The following is a 17,193-nucleotide window of genomic DNA, read 5'->3' as shown; positions in this document are numbered from 1 at the left end:
ATGCAACCGTTTCCCCTTCGAAGGGCTGGTGGCTTGACTAAGAGATGGTGGGTGAAAGAGAGTAATCGCTGGGCTGTGAAGGATGTTTCCTGTCAAGATCCCCCGACTGGACCTGAGTGGGGAATGCAGTCTGATGAAATGGCTCTCTCTTCCCCAGTGCCAAGCATGGTCACTCCAAGAAGACACTTAAGCCAATCTTTACTTCCGTGGCCTTTCTGTGGTTACCTTTTTCTGTTGTGTGTCTTTCCACCTGACAAGCCACAGTGCTCAGGTCTGCAGTGGAGGATAGGGCAGGTGGGGAGGAGATACAGAAGAGGGTCATGTCAGTTGATTGCCCTTGATATAAATGAGGAGAAAGGGGAAGTCTAGATGCATTTGGATATAGGAATGGAGGATGATGTTTGGAGCTCTGAATGGATGCTCTTAGGCTTGAAGTGTTGTTTTGAAAATATACAGGGAGAGAATTTAAGAAGTTTCTGCTACTTAGACATGTAACCGGTTAAATAATCTATTGGTGGAAAAAGAACAGTGGCCATTGAGGTGCTGGGCCCTCGGGGCTGGTAACACACATATCTGTGTTTCTTGAAGTGTTTGTAAGGCTACTAGGGAAGCAGGGCATCTTGGCCAGAGCACCAGGGTCCTTAAGAAGCAAAGAGGATGAAAGGAAGATGAACTGTTTTTGCCTGAGCTAGAAACTGACAAAGGGTTTTTAAATAGCTGGATTTTTCTAAGTGAGGGAACTTGGACAAGCACATTTATGAAGAGGCCTGTCTTTGGTCATTAAGCAAAGGGTGCCTTGCCAGTGTGGGCCCAGGCACTGTGTCCTGGATGTGCCCGTTTGAAGAACCTGAATGTGAGATGTACTGTGAGCTATGCTTCCCGTGAGGCAGTTAAAGGACGAGGGAGCAGACAAATATCATATAATATCACTTCTGTGTGGAATCTAAAAACAATGATACAAATGAACTCATTTACAAAACAGAAATAGACCCACAGACACAGAAAACAAAATTATGGTTCCCAAAGGGGAAAGGGGGAGGAGAGATAAGTTAGGAGTTTTGGATTAACAGGTACACACTACTATATATAAAATAGGTAAACAACAAGGTCCTACTGTATAGCACAGCGAACTCTACTCAATATTTTGTAATAAGCTATGAGGGAAAAGAATCTGAATATATATACATTGGGGCTGGCCAAAAAATTCATTCGGGTTTTCTGTACCAGCTTAAGGAAGAACCTGAACGAACTTTTTGGCCAACCCAATATATGTAACTGAATGGCTTTGCTGTACACCTGAAACTAGCACGACACTGTAAATCAACTATACTTCTATTAAAAAAAAAGGAGGGAGGGAACAAATGGTCAGTAGAAGAAAGGCCTGGGCCTTCAATAGGTCCCTTCTGTGTCCTTATTCCAAAGAGGACATACTGCTGCATGTCATCATCTGGCCACTGAAGAGCCACCAGGTGGTCGAGCCATAGCTTGTAGAAGCAGGTCCAGGCGACCCTTAGCCAGAGGTTCTTTTAGAACTTGCCAAGGCCAGGCCTGCAGCCCAGCCTGGTCTGTGTGGCCACGCCCCCTGCTGTGCAGGCTCATGCGGACTTTCCTCAGAACTCCTTAGGCCACGGAGCAAGGACAGTGCAATCTGTGCTTTCTTTCCTCATAAACTTTCTCCATGTGCAATGAGCTTTGCTCCCTGGAGGGCCCAGGACAGGAGAGCTCTTCAGAGCACTGTCCTTTGTCCTTTCATCCTGCCTTCCTCCCACTTGTCTCTGTGTGACTCATTTTGTCCACTTTGCCGCCCTTGCTGCTGTGGGGTGTGGCCACACACGTGGGCCTCAGGGGCCCAGAGCAGGTGCCCAGTGAGACCCATGTGGGCCTCAGGGGCCCAGAGTAGGTGCCCAGTGAGACTCCTGCCTGAGAAGCTGGCTTGTTAGAACTCAGGGTGGTTGACTATAGATGACACAGTTTTGCAGAAAATCTGCTCCAGGCTCAGGTCCCGAAAAACCTGTCAGTTAAACCAAGAGATCTCAAGCTGTGAGTCAGCCTGCAGCAAAAGCACAGCCCAGGCTCCATCACTGTGGAGCTGGTTGGGTCAGATGCAAGTCCTGTGGGTGGAGACAGGGTGTGCATGACAGCAGCTAAGGCTCCTGCTCTGGGTCAACAGGTCTCACTCAGAGCAGGGCCATCTTGGCTTTGGCAAGTACAACAACTCACAAGTCCACGTGTGCGTGTTCTCTCCACGCTGTCTTCTCTTCTGCTCGGCTGGTGTCTTATTTGCCCTCTGCATCGCAGGAGGTCTTACGTAGTGGATGGCCATTGACTACACACAGTCTGGCACAGCATTCTGGGCATTCCTTACACAGTAATTCCTTCCAGTGGAGAATGTTCTCAAAGCCCAGCATTGTGCTGTCACCAACAGGGCGACACCAGGAGCCCGTGTGCATATAGACTGATCACCACAGTGAAATCATGGCAAAAAATATTATTTGACAAACATAGACAAGTATGCAACATTTTGTTTTGAATCCCTGAAGAAAGATACATGATTCCAGGTCAAACTGCCATTTTGCTCCTTTGTAATCTTGGTCACTTTGGGTTTTCTTCAAGGCTCTCTCCTTCAAACATGATCCAAGAAAGGGAAAACCCGAAGGGCCTGGGGTGCTTAGGGGACTCATCACTGTGGCCTTTGGGATGCCCAGGCTCTTGGCCCCCACCTGCAGACTTCCTGTCTCAGTAGAGCTGCGGAGGCAGCCTGGGCATCTCTGCATTTTAGAGCCAGCTGAGGGGGCTCTGACATGTGGCTAGATTGAAGGGTTATTGGCTGCCTTATAGTAAGATGGCAGTGGGGCTTGCAGGAGGGGAGAGTGCGACTTTGCCAAAGATGGACTTGCATGCTTTGTCATTTCACCCCATCCAGTACTTATGATTTGCTCAGAGTGCCAAGGCATTCATGGTAACCACACTGGGCAGAGGCTGTACTGGACCCCTCCCCAGTGTTGATGGTGCCTGTACTCTTGCTGACATCATGTGGACTCCCTTACAAGGAGAGAAGGCCCTGGAGTCTGTGGCCATGTCTGCTCAGAGCTGCGCACAGTTGCTGAGGAGAGGGCGATTTTCGGGTTCACTCCCACCCAGAGTTCCACCACCTGTGTCTACATCCGCAGGCTGCAGAGGGCCTCTACATGCCGCATCTTCATCATGCATTGCCAAGTATGATTTAAATTACGTCCTATGCTCAACAGTTACTAGAACAGGAGCTTGGATTCTTAATGCTTTAGGAAGGGGTGAAACCCCGTCGCCACGACACCAGCCCCCCACGACTCTCGCTCCTCCGACATCCTTCCCGTTAAGGTCCGGAACGCCAGAGACCCACTCTGCTGTGGGGAAGGGCAGCATGGATGTTGTGGCGAACCTCTTTTCTCAGATCTCCAGTTGTCTCCTGATGCTTTCAGTGCTGACCGTCCTTGAAAACGTCAGAAGGGGTGAGGGCTCAGCTCAGGGACAGTGTCATCAGGGACAGTGTCATCGGGGACAGGATGTGGGCTGGAGGTTGGCTCCACAGAAGGCCAGCCACTGTGGTCAGAGGCCACAGGGGGCCATGGATGATGTAGGCCAGGGCCATTGGGAGTTGCTGGCTTGTAAACCATGGGAAGATGCCCCCGCTAGCCGCCTGGAGCACCTCCCATGCTCATCCCTACCTCTCAGCCAGCTGCCTTGCCAGGGTGCCCCGTGAACTTGGGGCTCTTTACCAGAGGCTGAGATGGAGAATTCTCATTCCTATAACCAATGGGCAGAAATGCGGGAAGTGTTTCCTGTATCCTGGGTACCAAAGAATGCTCACTGAGCGTGGAGGTGCAGCCAGCACCTAGAGACACACTTATCTGGGTACCTGCTCATCGAGCCGTGGTCCTCAGTACAGAGAAGCTCTTTGGGGGTGGGGGGAGGGCTTGTTAAAATGCCCACTCCTGAGTCTGTTGCAGAATTTCTGGATCAGAATCTCTGGAAGATACGACTGAAGAAAGGGCATTTTTACCTTGTTCCCCAGGCAATCTGCTTTAAGGAAATTGTTTTGTGGCTCAGCGTGAAAACAGACACATATTGCATTGTTTCTAAGGGAAAGTCATTCTGAGTTTTGGGGGTTTGCTTACATCCATGCATTTGGAATGATCCGTGTTCACAACCCCACTGCGTGGAGCTTGCCACAGAGCATGGAGGATCTGAGATGCTTGTGGGGGGGCTGTGAGGAAGATCAAATGGAAGCGTCTCAGCCCCAGAATATTCCATAACCACATGGCACCGTAGCTGAGGGACACTTTTTAAATCTCCCATGTTTTGGGTGGGTCTAAGGCACATCGCATTCAATATATATGAATGATAGAAAGAGGATTTGGGGCTGTAGAGACCCCAGATCATGCACTAAATTTTAAGAAGGCTCAGAAGGTAAAGAAAGAGACTGATTTTACAAACTGACATAAACCAAAACATGGCACTTCTCTACACTGATTATTCCTATCCTGGCTGCATCTCCAGTTAGGATATATAACACTGACATTATTTTCCAGACAAGAATTTCTGCTGGTGAAGCACAGATAACGCAGGTGTAACTGCCCACGAAACACACTGGCGCAAAACTAATAAATAAAATCAGAAATTCTTTCTGAAAATTACAGTTAATGGGAAAGGGAAGCCCCTTTTATTTTGATAGGAAGTCACAGGGTTTGCAAATATTTTGCATCATGATGAATATTTCAATCAAACGATCCCCCTTTTCCTCTCCTTGACTCTCTGTCAGTCCATTTTTCTGGTTATTTCAGGCAATTGTGTCTTTCCTCCTGACTCTTTCAGTTTTGGGGGGTGAGGTTATGAGTGACTTGAAACCTGGATGATGTCTCCCCTGCTAATCTTTTCCCCACTGAGGTCAACAGAAATAAACTCTTGATAAACTTAGAAAACAACAATGGTTGGTGCAACCATGTCATGGGGACAAAAGGCGAACGACAGCAAAAATCCCAGGCATCATCACAGCAGAAGCACCGTCTTTATGGTGCCATGTAGCCCCATCAGACCTGTGGGGCTACATCCTTGTGTGGTGGGGAGTCAATGAATTAAAACCATGAGTCAGCGTGATTCCACCCCCCAGACTTGCTGACATTCCATTGTGATGTAAATTATTTATGGTGCCCAGTTACATTATTTAAGATGTTAAATGCAGCTCTGGTGCCCTGGAGTCTGAGTCAGCATTCTCAGGGTGGCAGGAAAATACGCTGTATGTATTGTATTTTATTTTAATTATTTATTTATTTTTTATGTAAAGGACTGATGACTTTTAATTAATTAATTAATTTTATTTTGGCTGCATTGGGTCTTTGTTGCTGCACACAGGCTTTCTCTAGTTGCGGCGAGCAGGGGCTACTCTTTGTTGTGGCGTGTGGGCTTCTCACTGCGGTGGCTTCTCTTGTTGTGGAGCACGGGCTCTACGTGCACGGGATTCAATAGTTGTGGCGCACGGGCTTAGTTGCTCCGGGGCATGTGGGATCTTCCCGGACCAGAGCTCGAACCTGTGTCCCCTGCACTGGCAGGCGGATTCTTAACCACTGTGCCACCAGGGAAGTCCACTGCGTGTATTTTAGTAGGGCAACACTCTTCCACAGGAATTGGCCCCTCAGAGGAGTGAGTGGTCTGCTTGGTAGTACATTTCAGAATGTAAGAGCCAGGAACACTGTCCGAGGAGACAGGTGGGTGATCCACACGGAGTCAGTTCTTCAGTTTTGCTCCTTTCCTTTAGAAGGAAAGTGTGCTCTTTAAAGAAGGTTAGAGATATTTTACATTTTCACACAATGGTGAGAATTTCCATAGGAATATTGAAAAACAAAACAGTGAATCTTTACTGTAATTTGCCTTCATACAAACACTGGATTCTTTGAATTGGATCGCTCTTTAGGCCCTGAACTTGGGAAACATCTGCAGTGTGTGTTATTGAAAATCATAGAGGAAGGACCTGTGTTAATGTTTGTGCTCCTCTCTGCACCCTCGCTTTATCTTAGCTGACGAGTTGAGCCTCCTTCTCAAGTGTGCCGTTATGATGATCTCAACCAACTCAATCTACCCTTTTCTCTTTGTCTCCAGGGATCTGATCAGCACCAGCTGGGCCCAGCAAGTCGCCCACAGGTTTCCTTTAACGTGGCCAGTCCTAAGAAGGTCAGGAATGTGACTTTGGTATAGTACAGGCATCCCTTTGGCTCCACATGGCACTTGGCTGATGACCTACATCGTGATGATATTGTCAGTGCTCATGATGATGTCATCCCTGCTCATGATGATGTCATCATTGCTCACAGTGGTGTCGCCATTGCTCTCCATCATCCTATGGCTGGGCTCCAGCTTTGCCAACATGACCTTGAAGAAGCAATGTTGGCATCATCGGAATGGATATTTTATATGGAGGGAAGGAATCCATTTTCCCAGCTTCTAAAGTGGAATTTGACTTTTAAAATGTTTTGAAATTTCAGTGAATTCCATAGTTACTAAGTAAAAGCTGCAAATTCATCATGATCGTGCTTCTCATCACTCAACACTCCTGCTTGCTAACCCAACAAGTGGTAGATAAGTCGACATCCCACCATGACATTTAAGAAGTTTTTATTATCTGAAATCCTATGAAGTGATATTTATGTATGTTTACTATGTGGGTATTATTGCATATTATCTGTGAAAAAAAGAGGATAAAAATTAGGATCAATCAGACATCTAAAATTGCCCAGAATGGGGAGCTCCCTGGTGGTCCAGTGGTTAGGACCTGGCGCTTTCACTGCCATAGCCCGGGTTTGATCCCTGGTCAGGGAACTAAGATCCTGCAAGCTGCGTGGAGTGGCAAAAAATAAAAATTAAATTGCCCAGAAAATCAGAACTTATAGGTTATAAGTAATTTTAAATTCTAAAGCTAATGTGTACCTTGAGAAATATCTCATTATTGAATATTGACATGAAGACATTCATTTTTATCTGCTCCCTCATCAGTCTTGTTCTCTTGTCCTCGGATGAGTTAGATGTGGATTATGTTTTGTGGGGGACATACTCCAGCCATGAAAAAACTGGAAATGGGTAATATGTTCTTTCATAAATAAAAGGGAAAACACCAAAAAACTTGTATTGCTTTTCTTAACCCTTTACTATTCAGGGGGTAGTTTAAAGAATCATAGAGCTTAGGAACCAAGAATTTTCCAAGAAACAAAACAGAGACCTCAATAAAATTTTTTTTTTCTTTTTTCATGTAGAGATTTTCCGTGTATTTCACTGTCCGCCCCATCACTTCATATTTAACGTAGAGGCTATTATTTGGCTGTACTCTGCACTTGTTGGAACAGATTGCTATGATGGTCAGTAATTAGCAACTGCTCTGGGCCCCCAGGCCCAACCACGCTATTGCTGAAGTGGAATTCGAATTTTTTTTTTTTAACACTTTTATTGGAGTATAATTGCTTTACAATGGTGTGTTAGTTTCTGCTTTGTAACAAAGTGAATCAGTTATACATACACATATATCCTCATATCTCCTCCCTTTTGCATCTCCCTCCCACCCTCCCTATCCCACCCCTCTAGGTGGTCACAAAGCACCAAGCTGATCTCCCTGTGCTATGTGGCTGTTTCCCACTAGCTATCTATTTTACATTTGGTAGTGTATATGTGTCCATGCCACTCTCTCACTTCATCCCAGCTTACCCTTCCCCCCACCGTGTCCTCAAGTCCATTCTTTATGGAATTCAACTTTTAAAAGTGTTAAGATTGTGGTGAATTCCTTGAAGTTACCTGGTAAAAGACACAAATTCATCGTGATGATGTTTCTTATCACTCCACACCGCTGCGTGCTAATCCAGTGGTAGAGAAGTTATACAGTCAGACCTTGGAGATGTTGCAGGTTCGGTTCCAGAACACATTAATAAAGCAAGTAACAGGAATGTTTTGGTTTCCCAGTGCATGTGAAAGTGACATTTACACTATACAGTAGTCTATTAAATGTGCCCTAGCACTATGTCTAAAAGACAACGCACAGACCTTAATTAAAAAATATTTTCTTGCTAAAAAATGCTCACCATCATCTGAGAGTTCAGTGAGTTGCAATCCTTTTGCAATAGCCACATCAAAGATCACTGATCACAGGTCACCATGTCGATTGAAAAAAGCTGCACAGCCTAAAAGTTGAGAATTACGTTTTACCTGGCAGATTTTCTGAGGGCTTCAAGCCTGGAAGGCAGCCTCTCAGTTAACTCTGAGGGACCACTCCAAAGAGGGCAGGGTGGAGCCAGGATATATAGCAGTTTTGCAGCAAAGAGCAGGTAGTTGGAACATCAAAAAGTTACTGTTAATTAAAGAAAACCAGACACCTCAAGCTAAGGAATTTAGTGCTTTTCTATGTATGTGAAGATGCAAGAGGCTGGGCTCATTGCAATCATTCCTTCGATGTGCACCTCAGCTCTCTGGGGCCAGCATCCTTTTCTTTCCCAACCTGAGTCCCCTCCGGGGCACTGCTTGAGGGGGCTGCAGTGGCTGAGGTCTTGATGGCTGCACCACCCTTTGTTTGCTGATATGGCAGGCAACGTTTTTCATCCACAACCATAATGAGTATAATAATAATGAAAAAGTTTGAAATATTGCAAGAATTACCAAAATGGACTCAGAGACATGAAGTGAGCAAATGCTTTTGGAAAAATGGCGCCGTTAGACTTGCGCTGGGTTGTCACAAACCTTCAATTTGTAAATAATGCAATATCTACATAGCACAATAAAGCAAAGAGTAATAAAACAAGGTGTACCTGCATACTATCATGATTTTTAAAGTATTTCTTCATCATAAATCACATTTGGTCTCTACCCTGGACCCCCTCCTATGAATTGACAACTAACTCAAGGGGTATTTGCTGGTACAACGTGGGGCTGTGTGCTGTTCTGTACTGTTTTGATTGGTTGGTGCCCCTACACTACCCACTCTGATTGGGTGGTGCCCATACACTATCCATTCTGATTGGGTGGTGTTCCTGTTTTATAGGTTGTCAAATATTTTGTATATGCCCGCTACTTAGAGGATCCTAAAAAAAGATCACCTCTTCGAAGACTGTGTCCCTAATGTGAGGGAATTGGTCACTATTTTCTTTAGAGTAGAACTAAAATGCAAAATTTCGAAACACCATGAATATAGCTGTATCACTTTTGTCACCTACAAATCGGCACTTGCCATCTAGATTTACAATGATTAAATTATGAGCCACTGCAGCTGCTGACCTTCAACACCTTCTGAAAGGAGTTCAGGGTGGAGATCAGGAATGAGACACTCTGTGCTCTAGAAAAAACTGGCAGAACAGGCCTTCAGATAGTTATTTTCAGGAGATGATTTTTATGAGCTTAATTCTTGTATCTCCGCATATCTAGAAAAGCGCTAATATCCTTCATGGTGACGTCTGCTCCTCGTGACTAGAAGTAACCTTCACGAGACTAGCAGAACCTCCTGCAAAAAATATGTACTTGATGGCATGGACTCCCTCTTCACCAAAACCACATATATACTGACCTTCCCCCCTACCTCTTTGGAGCAGTTTCTCAGAGCTCTCTGAGATGCTGTCTCCCGGGCTATAGTCCTCATTTTGCCCCAAATAAAACTTAACTCACAACTCTCATGTTGTGCATTTTTTTTCAGTTGATACTTTCCAAAGAGTCCTTTTTATGAGAAAAATTGACAATTCAACTGCTTAAAAGTAAGACTCTTGTTTATTATAACTTCTTTACTCCCTCTCAATGTGATCCTGTCTTCTGCCACCATCCTTGAATGGGTACAAGTCAAGGATAAAGCCCAGAAAGTTCAGGAGACCTTCTGGTCTCCTGTTAAGCAGAGCTGTTCAGTGAGTGAATTCCAAATTCTTTTCTTCATAGTTTACTTTCCCTAAATTGCCACAGAACACGGATCCCGAGACAAAGCAAATGTCATGTCATTTACGCTTTTTGTAACCTTTACAGAACCTAGCATTCTGGAGGCACTGAGTAAATATTGACCTCAAACAAGTCAATACAGGGAAACACAGTATATTGAAGTATAATGAATATTTGCCATCTGCCTGCTATAAGAATCATATTCTTGTGGTTATTTTAGAAGTCGGTGGGGGGTTGCATGTAGAATATAGTTGAACTCCAAGTTTTAGACTCTGGAGAACAATGCTGAATGATCTTCATAGAAATTTCTTCAATTTGCTATGTGCTTGGTGAATCAGTCTACAATATTTTTTTCATTTATCAGGCTCGGGAAGGCTTCCTGTGTCACAAGTAAACAGTTTCTTTCTTATAGTAGCTTGTTCTATGAGTAAGTTTTCTCAAAGGGACCCCTGGCTAGTTTTTACTTTGCAAGAGGTATGGATATTTTATAAACAAAACTATCTAGAGTTTCTCTGTCCAATACCATAGACATACGTGGCTATTTGCATTTAAATTATTTGAAATTAAGTAAAATATAAGATTTATTTCCTCAATCCTACTAGCCACATGTCAAGTGCCCAATACCACATCTGGCTAGTGGCTACTGTATTGGACAAGCAGATTACAGCCTTCATTGTTGCAGAAAGTTTTTTCTGGACAGTGCTGACCTAGAGCTAGCTACTTGAAAATGACCTAGATGTGTCAAGGGTGGGCTCTTTTACACAAACATGCAATCCATGTTTTCTCTCAGTGTTATGTCTGTGCAGTTTCCAGTTTCTATTTAGGAATCCTGCAAACCCCAGGGCAGCTCTCAATTGATAATGGGATTTTGCTGATGTGGTAGATTTATCTCTCACTCCTGCAGTGCAGAGAGCTGAAGCAGGCTCAAGGGGAAGGGGTGAAAGGAGTCAAACCATCATGGCCAAGGGTGTTTCTCCGAAAGATAGATACGGCTCTCTGCTAATAAATGGCTGATGAAGGCCCAGATATATTTAAACAAATGTTCCTCAAAGCGTTGAGTCATAAAATGCTACCCAGGGAGACCACACCTGCCCACGCTTCCAAGGGTCTTTGACCCTGGTAATGCTGTCAGATTCCAAGCCTGCCCTATGGAGTCAAGGATCTTTCATCGTTTACTTAAGAGTAGGACTCAAGTCATAATGTCAACACATTGAAGCTAATTGGAGAGGTCCAATAAAATCACTTCCTTTGTTCTATATGGCCCTGTTCTTGGAAAACAATTAGGGGCATTAAAGCTGCGTTGCCAGTTCCTAGGCGGTGATGACCTCAAGGTGAATGGATGCTGCCGAGGATACAGGAGATGCTGTGTCAGCATCTGGGCCTGCCATTTAAGTGAGTATGATGCCCTTGGGGAAGAACACATGTCCTGTGCAAAGAGGGAGGAAAATCCTCTCTGTGGAACAGTTGAGAACATGGAGTTCAGAGATGAGAGGACTAGGTGAGCGGCAAGACAGGAGGGAGGGTTGAAGGGCACGTAGGATGGGATAGATGGCGGTTCAGCAGGCCTGTGAAGGATGTGTATGTCTGAGAAGCTGTCACCATCCATAGAGCTGACAGGGTAGGAGAGGTGGCCAGCCCTATATGGAGAGGGTCTCTGACAGTTGCTGGGCCACAGGTAGAGGGACACAGCCAAGCTCTGGAAAGCTGGCAGGGAGGGAGTCAGGTGACAAAGAGGCCACCTCCCCACTCTTCTGCTCACCAAGCCCATCCAGAGCCAGGGGTCCAGGGAGCCCACTGACGGCGTCCACATGGGATGGAGAAGGGCAAGGGCAGCCAATGGATGGGAGAGGCAGGGAGAAGACACCCAGCCAGGAGGGTGTGGCAACATTTAGGAAACAAATCAAGGCATGGAGACATGCCTTGTGCTCGTGACATCATGGGGGAAGATTTTTTGCCTTGTAGGGATCTGCTTTTTCCTCTCCTTGGGATGAATCCATTTACTAAAAGAGGACACACATGGGGGAAAGGAATTTGGCTGCATTGAACTTGAGTAGGTCATGTCTTTGGTGACACATCAGTAGAACAAAGGGATTGAATTGTGGACCCCTGAAGTCCCTTCTGGTGCTTACCCTCGTGGAGACGTTCACACAGACACAAATGCACACATACAGGCCCTGCCCTGTCTTCACCTGACATGGCCCAGTTCTTAGGCCCGAGGCTGCCCTGCTCTGAGTGCGTGCAGGCCTCCCTCATCCCCACAGCCTTTGGAGGGAGCTGCGTTCCCCTGCAGATGGTAAATATTTAATTCTCACCCTGCACAACCTGTAACTCATGCCACAGGCCACGGCCTCAGATGAGACTCACTCTCCAACATTTATGAAGCAGGTGCCCTGGCTTCTCAGCCTGGAAAATGCAGAGTTTGGGGCAGCAGGCTGGGTCTTGAGCTGAAACAACCCCACAATTGTCTTCCTTCTTTTGTTGGGTGAGACATGTTATTTCTAAAACTACAGTGAGATTCAGAACCCTGCGGGCTGGTGGGAAGATTTGTGAGAATCATTGTTCAACCAATGACTTCAGAATGAGAGATTCATGCTTGGCCTCATAATCATACTGTGCTGACAAAGCAGAAATTTTATAAGATTCCAGTAAAGTCTATGGGGAAGACGCAGTACAGAATGTATTGATTACATTTCTCTACAGAAGCCTTAAGAATGTGGGATGTTTCACAGAGTAACTTAATTTGGGAACTCTTGGTAATAACGGCTTCAATTTCATGGCTAATAAAGTCTGTGGTAGTTCAAATCATAGCACATTATTGTCTAAATCAAAAACCAATTTAAAAAATTCCAGTTGATCTAGTTTTGTTTGTTTTCCTCAGAATGTACCAATTGGACTAAATTAAAGGAAATGCAGTCAGCATGAAGGCTTATATTATGGCAGCAGCCTCTTCACAGTTGTGTGGTGTGCGTGAGTGCATGTGTGTGTGTTCTGTGTTTGTGCATGTGTCTGTGTGATGTGTATGTATGTGCGGCTCTATGTGTGGGTGTATATGGTAGTATATATATGAGTGTGTGTGCATGTGTGTGTAAAGAGCAAAGTTAAGGGGAGAGACACTAGTTTTGTGTCTACCACAGGGGCCAACAAACTCTAGCCCGTGAGTCAAACTCAGCTGCTGCTTAGTTTTATAAGGCCCGTGAACTAAGAATGGTTTTTACATTTTTAAGTGGTTGAAGAAAATTGAAAGAAGAATAATATTTCATGACATGTGAAAATTACGTTAAATTCAAACGTCAGTGTCCACAAGCAAGATTTTTTCGGAACCCAGTCAATATTTACATGTTTTCTGTGGCTACTTTCAGGCCTGGTGGCAGAGTTGAGCCATTGAGACCATTTGGCCCACAAAGCCTGAGACAGTCACTTGTGGCCCTTGGCAGAACAAGTGTGCCCCCCTGCCTCACACACACTGGCAGTTTCATGGGTTATTTCCCTTAATCCTCGCTCAGTCCTGTGCGGTTCCAATGAACAAAGTGAGCTCATAAGCTGTGGTCACAGGCCTTCTGACCCCAGGCCTTTCGGACTCCTAGGCTGCTGCTCTGCCTGTGCGGGGCAACATCTCCCCTGCATCTCCACCACTCTTAGGACGAAATCTAAAATCCTGCCAAGGCCTCCAGGGATCAGCTGGGTGTATCCCCAACCCTCCCTGGCCAGGCGCCACTCTCTACAAATCCCACTGTGGTCTCTGAAGCGCGGAAGGTTCCCCCGAGGTCTGTGGTCCTGCCTGGATCATTCCCTCCTCCTCCCTTCACTTTGTCCAACTCTGGATGATCCTTCAGATTCTCCTTGGTGAAGCCTTTTGGATGCTTCTGTACTCTGTCAGTTAGCCACTCTTCCTGCTGTGGTTCCGGGTATGAGCTGCCCGCACAGAAAGATGCCCGTGAAGGGCCAGAGGCAATGCACATGGAAGGGTGGTGTGCGGCTCCCCGTGCCCTTGGAGCTCACACCTGTGGAGGCTGGCCTGCTGCCTGCTGGATCTGCAACCCCTCCAGCACTGTCGTGACCTTTTCCTTTGCTTCTCTGGGTCCTGGCAGGTGTGTGTGGCTCTAGGGGGAAGGGTGCCAGCTTCTGCAGGGTGCCTGCGTCACTGGGGGTGGGTGAACTGAGAGAAAGGCAGGCGGCCGTGTTTCTCCCGGGGTTCAAGTTTGCGTGGCTGCTGACTGTTGCTTCACACTCCACTCTTCAACTGGGGCCTGATTGCAGGGACCACGCTTGCGGTGGACTTCTCAGCTTCCCTTCGCAGGCCCTGGTTAGTGACTCTTTTCTGACCATCTAACCCTCCGCTTCTGGACCTTTTCTTCCCCGGCATCTCCTGTGATGTGGGAGGTGGAATTCTGATAATTAATCCCTTACTCTGTATCACTCGGAACTTCCTGCTTCCCTAATGGAACTCTGACTCCCTCCCTGCTGGGTTAATGCTTCCATGCTGCTAATATGTCACTTTAGGCGTCTCCTTCATTGCATTAGTGATGTAATTGTGTAATTAATTACTGACTGCCTACTTTCCCATTAAATTCTGTGAAGGTGGGTGGGCTTCTCATCCACCTGCTCCCCCATGGCCCTGGCGTTGCTCCCATCGGGGCAGGTGCATTCCACGTGGTTTATAAATGTTTGCAGAATGAACGATTTATTCCAGAACCAGCAAGGGAACATGGAAATTGGTTTTGCTCTTAGGCTGTGGTTCACATTATTTTCAGAACCTCCAGGCTGTCGAGACCCGTTGACCAAAACACATGTTAGTGGCCACTCTCCCCTCCTTGGCTCACCTGGTTCCACAGTGTCCCCAGCCAAGGGGAAACAAGCTGAGGCTCAAAGACGCACAGTTAAGGTAATCATCACGATTTAAAAAAATTTTTGGGGGGTTGTTGCAGAGTTAGATTTTCTCTTTTTGGAGCTTAGAAGCCTCCAGAAACATGATGCAGAGGAAACACCCTGCAAAGAAGCGATTGGGCTTGCAGCCAACTTGCCCTGTGACCACCTCTGAGTCATGGCATCTTTGGTCAAAGGCGTGGCCCTTCTTCTGGTGTAGGTGCGATGCTTGAACTTCTTAGTGATTGACAGTCCTGGTGACTTTCAGTTGAGGGCGGGTTCCTAGATGTCCTACAATACTTGGGAAAAGCCTGAAAAATTTCAAATGTCCCATCAGACATCTACATAAGTGATAACTCTGTTTACTTGAGCCTATATATCACTATAAATATTTCACAATAAAAAAATCATAAAGTATATTTATCATGTGTGTAAGGTACATCTAATTTTCTATGAATGAAGCTACCTTGAAAATCAAGGGAAGGTTAAAGTTGGTTTTGGGAGGAGCTTCCTCAAGACTTGTTTGCCATTTTGGAAAACTGCATCACTGATAGCATTGCTACTTAGAGTATCTGAGTTGCTATTACAGCGTACTGGGATCCATCTGGGTTTATAGCTGCTGCGTCCCCGGTAATTCTTATTGCAGATTCAGGGATCTGACTGCTTCATATGTCTTCTGGTGCTGTCCTACTGGGTGTTATTTTTACTGTCTTATAAATGACTTCCCTTTTCTATCTCCTTTACTTTTTTTTTTTTTTTTTTTGCGGTACGCGGGCCTCTCACTGTTGTGGCCTCTCCCGTTGCGGAGCACAGGCTCCGGACGCGCAGGCTCAGCGGCCATGGCTCACGGGCCCAGCCGCTCCGCGGCATGTGGGATCTTCCTGGACTGGGGCACAAACCCGCGTCCCCTGCATCGGCAGGCGGAGTCTCAACCACTGCGCCACCAGGGAAGCCCTCTCCTTTACTTTTCAAAAAATTTATTTTATTAAAGGTAGTTGATTTACAATGTTGTGTTAATTTCTGCTGCACAGTAAAGTGATTCAGTTATATCTATATATATACATTCTTTTTCATATTCTTTTCCATTATGGTTTATCACAAGATGTTGAATGTAGTCCCCTGTGCTCTACAGTAAGACCTTGTTGCTTATCCATCCTACATACACTAGTTGGCATCTGCTGACCCAACCTCCCAGTCCATCCTCCCCCTTCCCCTACCACCCCCCACCCCAACCACAAGTCTGTTCTTTTCATCTGTGAGTCTGTTTCTGTTTCATAGATAGGTTCATTTGTGTCATATTTTAGATTCTACAGATAAGTGATATCCTATGGTATTTGTCTTTCCCTTTCTGACTTACTTCACTTAGTGTGATTATCTCTAGGTCCATCCATGTTGCTGCAAATGGCATTATTTCATTTTTCTTTATGGTTGAGTAGTATTCCATTGTATATATGTACCACATAGTCTTTTTTGAATTTTATTTTATTTATTTTTTTATACAGCAGGTTCTTATTAGTACCACAATTTCTTTATCCATTCATCTGTTGATGAACATTTAGGTTGTTTCCATATTTTGGCTATTGTGAATAGTGCTGCTATTCTATGAACATAAGGGTGCATGTACCTTTTCGAATTATAGTTTTGTCTGGATATATGCCCAGGAATGGGATTGCTGGATCATATGGCCACTCTATTTTTAGCTTTTTGAGGAAACTCCATACTGGTTTCCATAGTGATTGTACCAATTTACATTCCCACTAGCAGTGCCGGAGGGGTCCCCTTTCTCCACAACCTCTTCAGCATTTGTTATTTGTAGACTTCTTAATGATGGCCTTTCTGACCTGTGTGAGGTGGTATCTCACTGTAGTTTTGATTTGCATTTCTCTAATAATTAGTGCATACCTCCTTTATATCATATACAGGGCATTATGTTGGAGTTTTTTATTTTGAAATTTAGGTATGTAGTTAAGTTACATTATCTATGAACTTAATTTCAGAAAAGTAAAATAGACATTGCAAAATAATTGTTACTCATATGCAAAATAATCTTTACTCATATGGCATTGCATTTGAAAGTGTAAGAGTCTTTAAACTCTCTGCTTATGATTGTCCTTTTAGCTTTAAAATATCTCTGTGTTTCCCCCATTCCAGAGTCAATGTGGCTTCTGAAGGAGGTTTGGCAAAGGGAAAAGAGAGGAATCCTCCAAACTGTTTAGGTATGTTCAGGTATTCATTTTGTCTCTTCCCATCTGTTGTTTTTCTTAACTGGATATTTACACATTCCTTGGGAGTTTTTTGACTGCTGGAGAATTATCAGTGATATCAGAGCCTCGTGGTAATTACTGTGCTGGGCTTGACATTGTGTTTTTGCAAAATCTGTTTCTGCTGGTGCTGAATTCAGCATTT

The 17,193-nt window shown here is 45.1% G+C and overlaps 1 protein-coding gene across 1 annotated transcript in view; it reads left to right on the top strand.

The window, feature by feature from the left end:
- Window positions 1–6,228, top strand: part of IGSF5 (immunoglobulin superfamily member 5) — a 40,415-nt gene extending 34,187 nt beyond the window's left edge. The window contains exon 9 of the mRNA XM_007470502.1: window positions 6,133–6,228. Within this exon, the coding sequence (XP_007470564.1) occupies window positions 6,133–6,228 (96 nt within the window). The remainder of the gene's footprint in view (window positions 1–6,132) is intronic.
- The last annotated feature ends 10,965 nt before the right edge of the window (window positions 6,229–17,193 follow it).

This window comes from Lipotes vexillifer, unplaced genomic scaffold (assembly GCF_000442215.2).
Source record: "Lipotes vexillifer unplaced genomic scaffold, Lipotes_vexillifer_v1.1 scaffold402, whole genome shotgun sequence".
NCBI lineage: Eukaryota > Metazoa > Chordata > Mammalia > Artiodactyla > Lipotidae > Lipotes > Lipotes vexillifer.
Note: the sequence above shows the minus strand (reverse complement) of the source record. Positions and strands in the feature narration are given on the sequence as shown.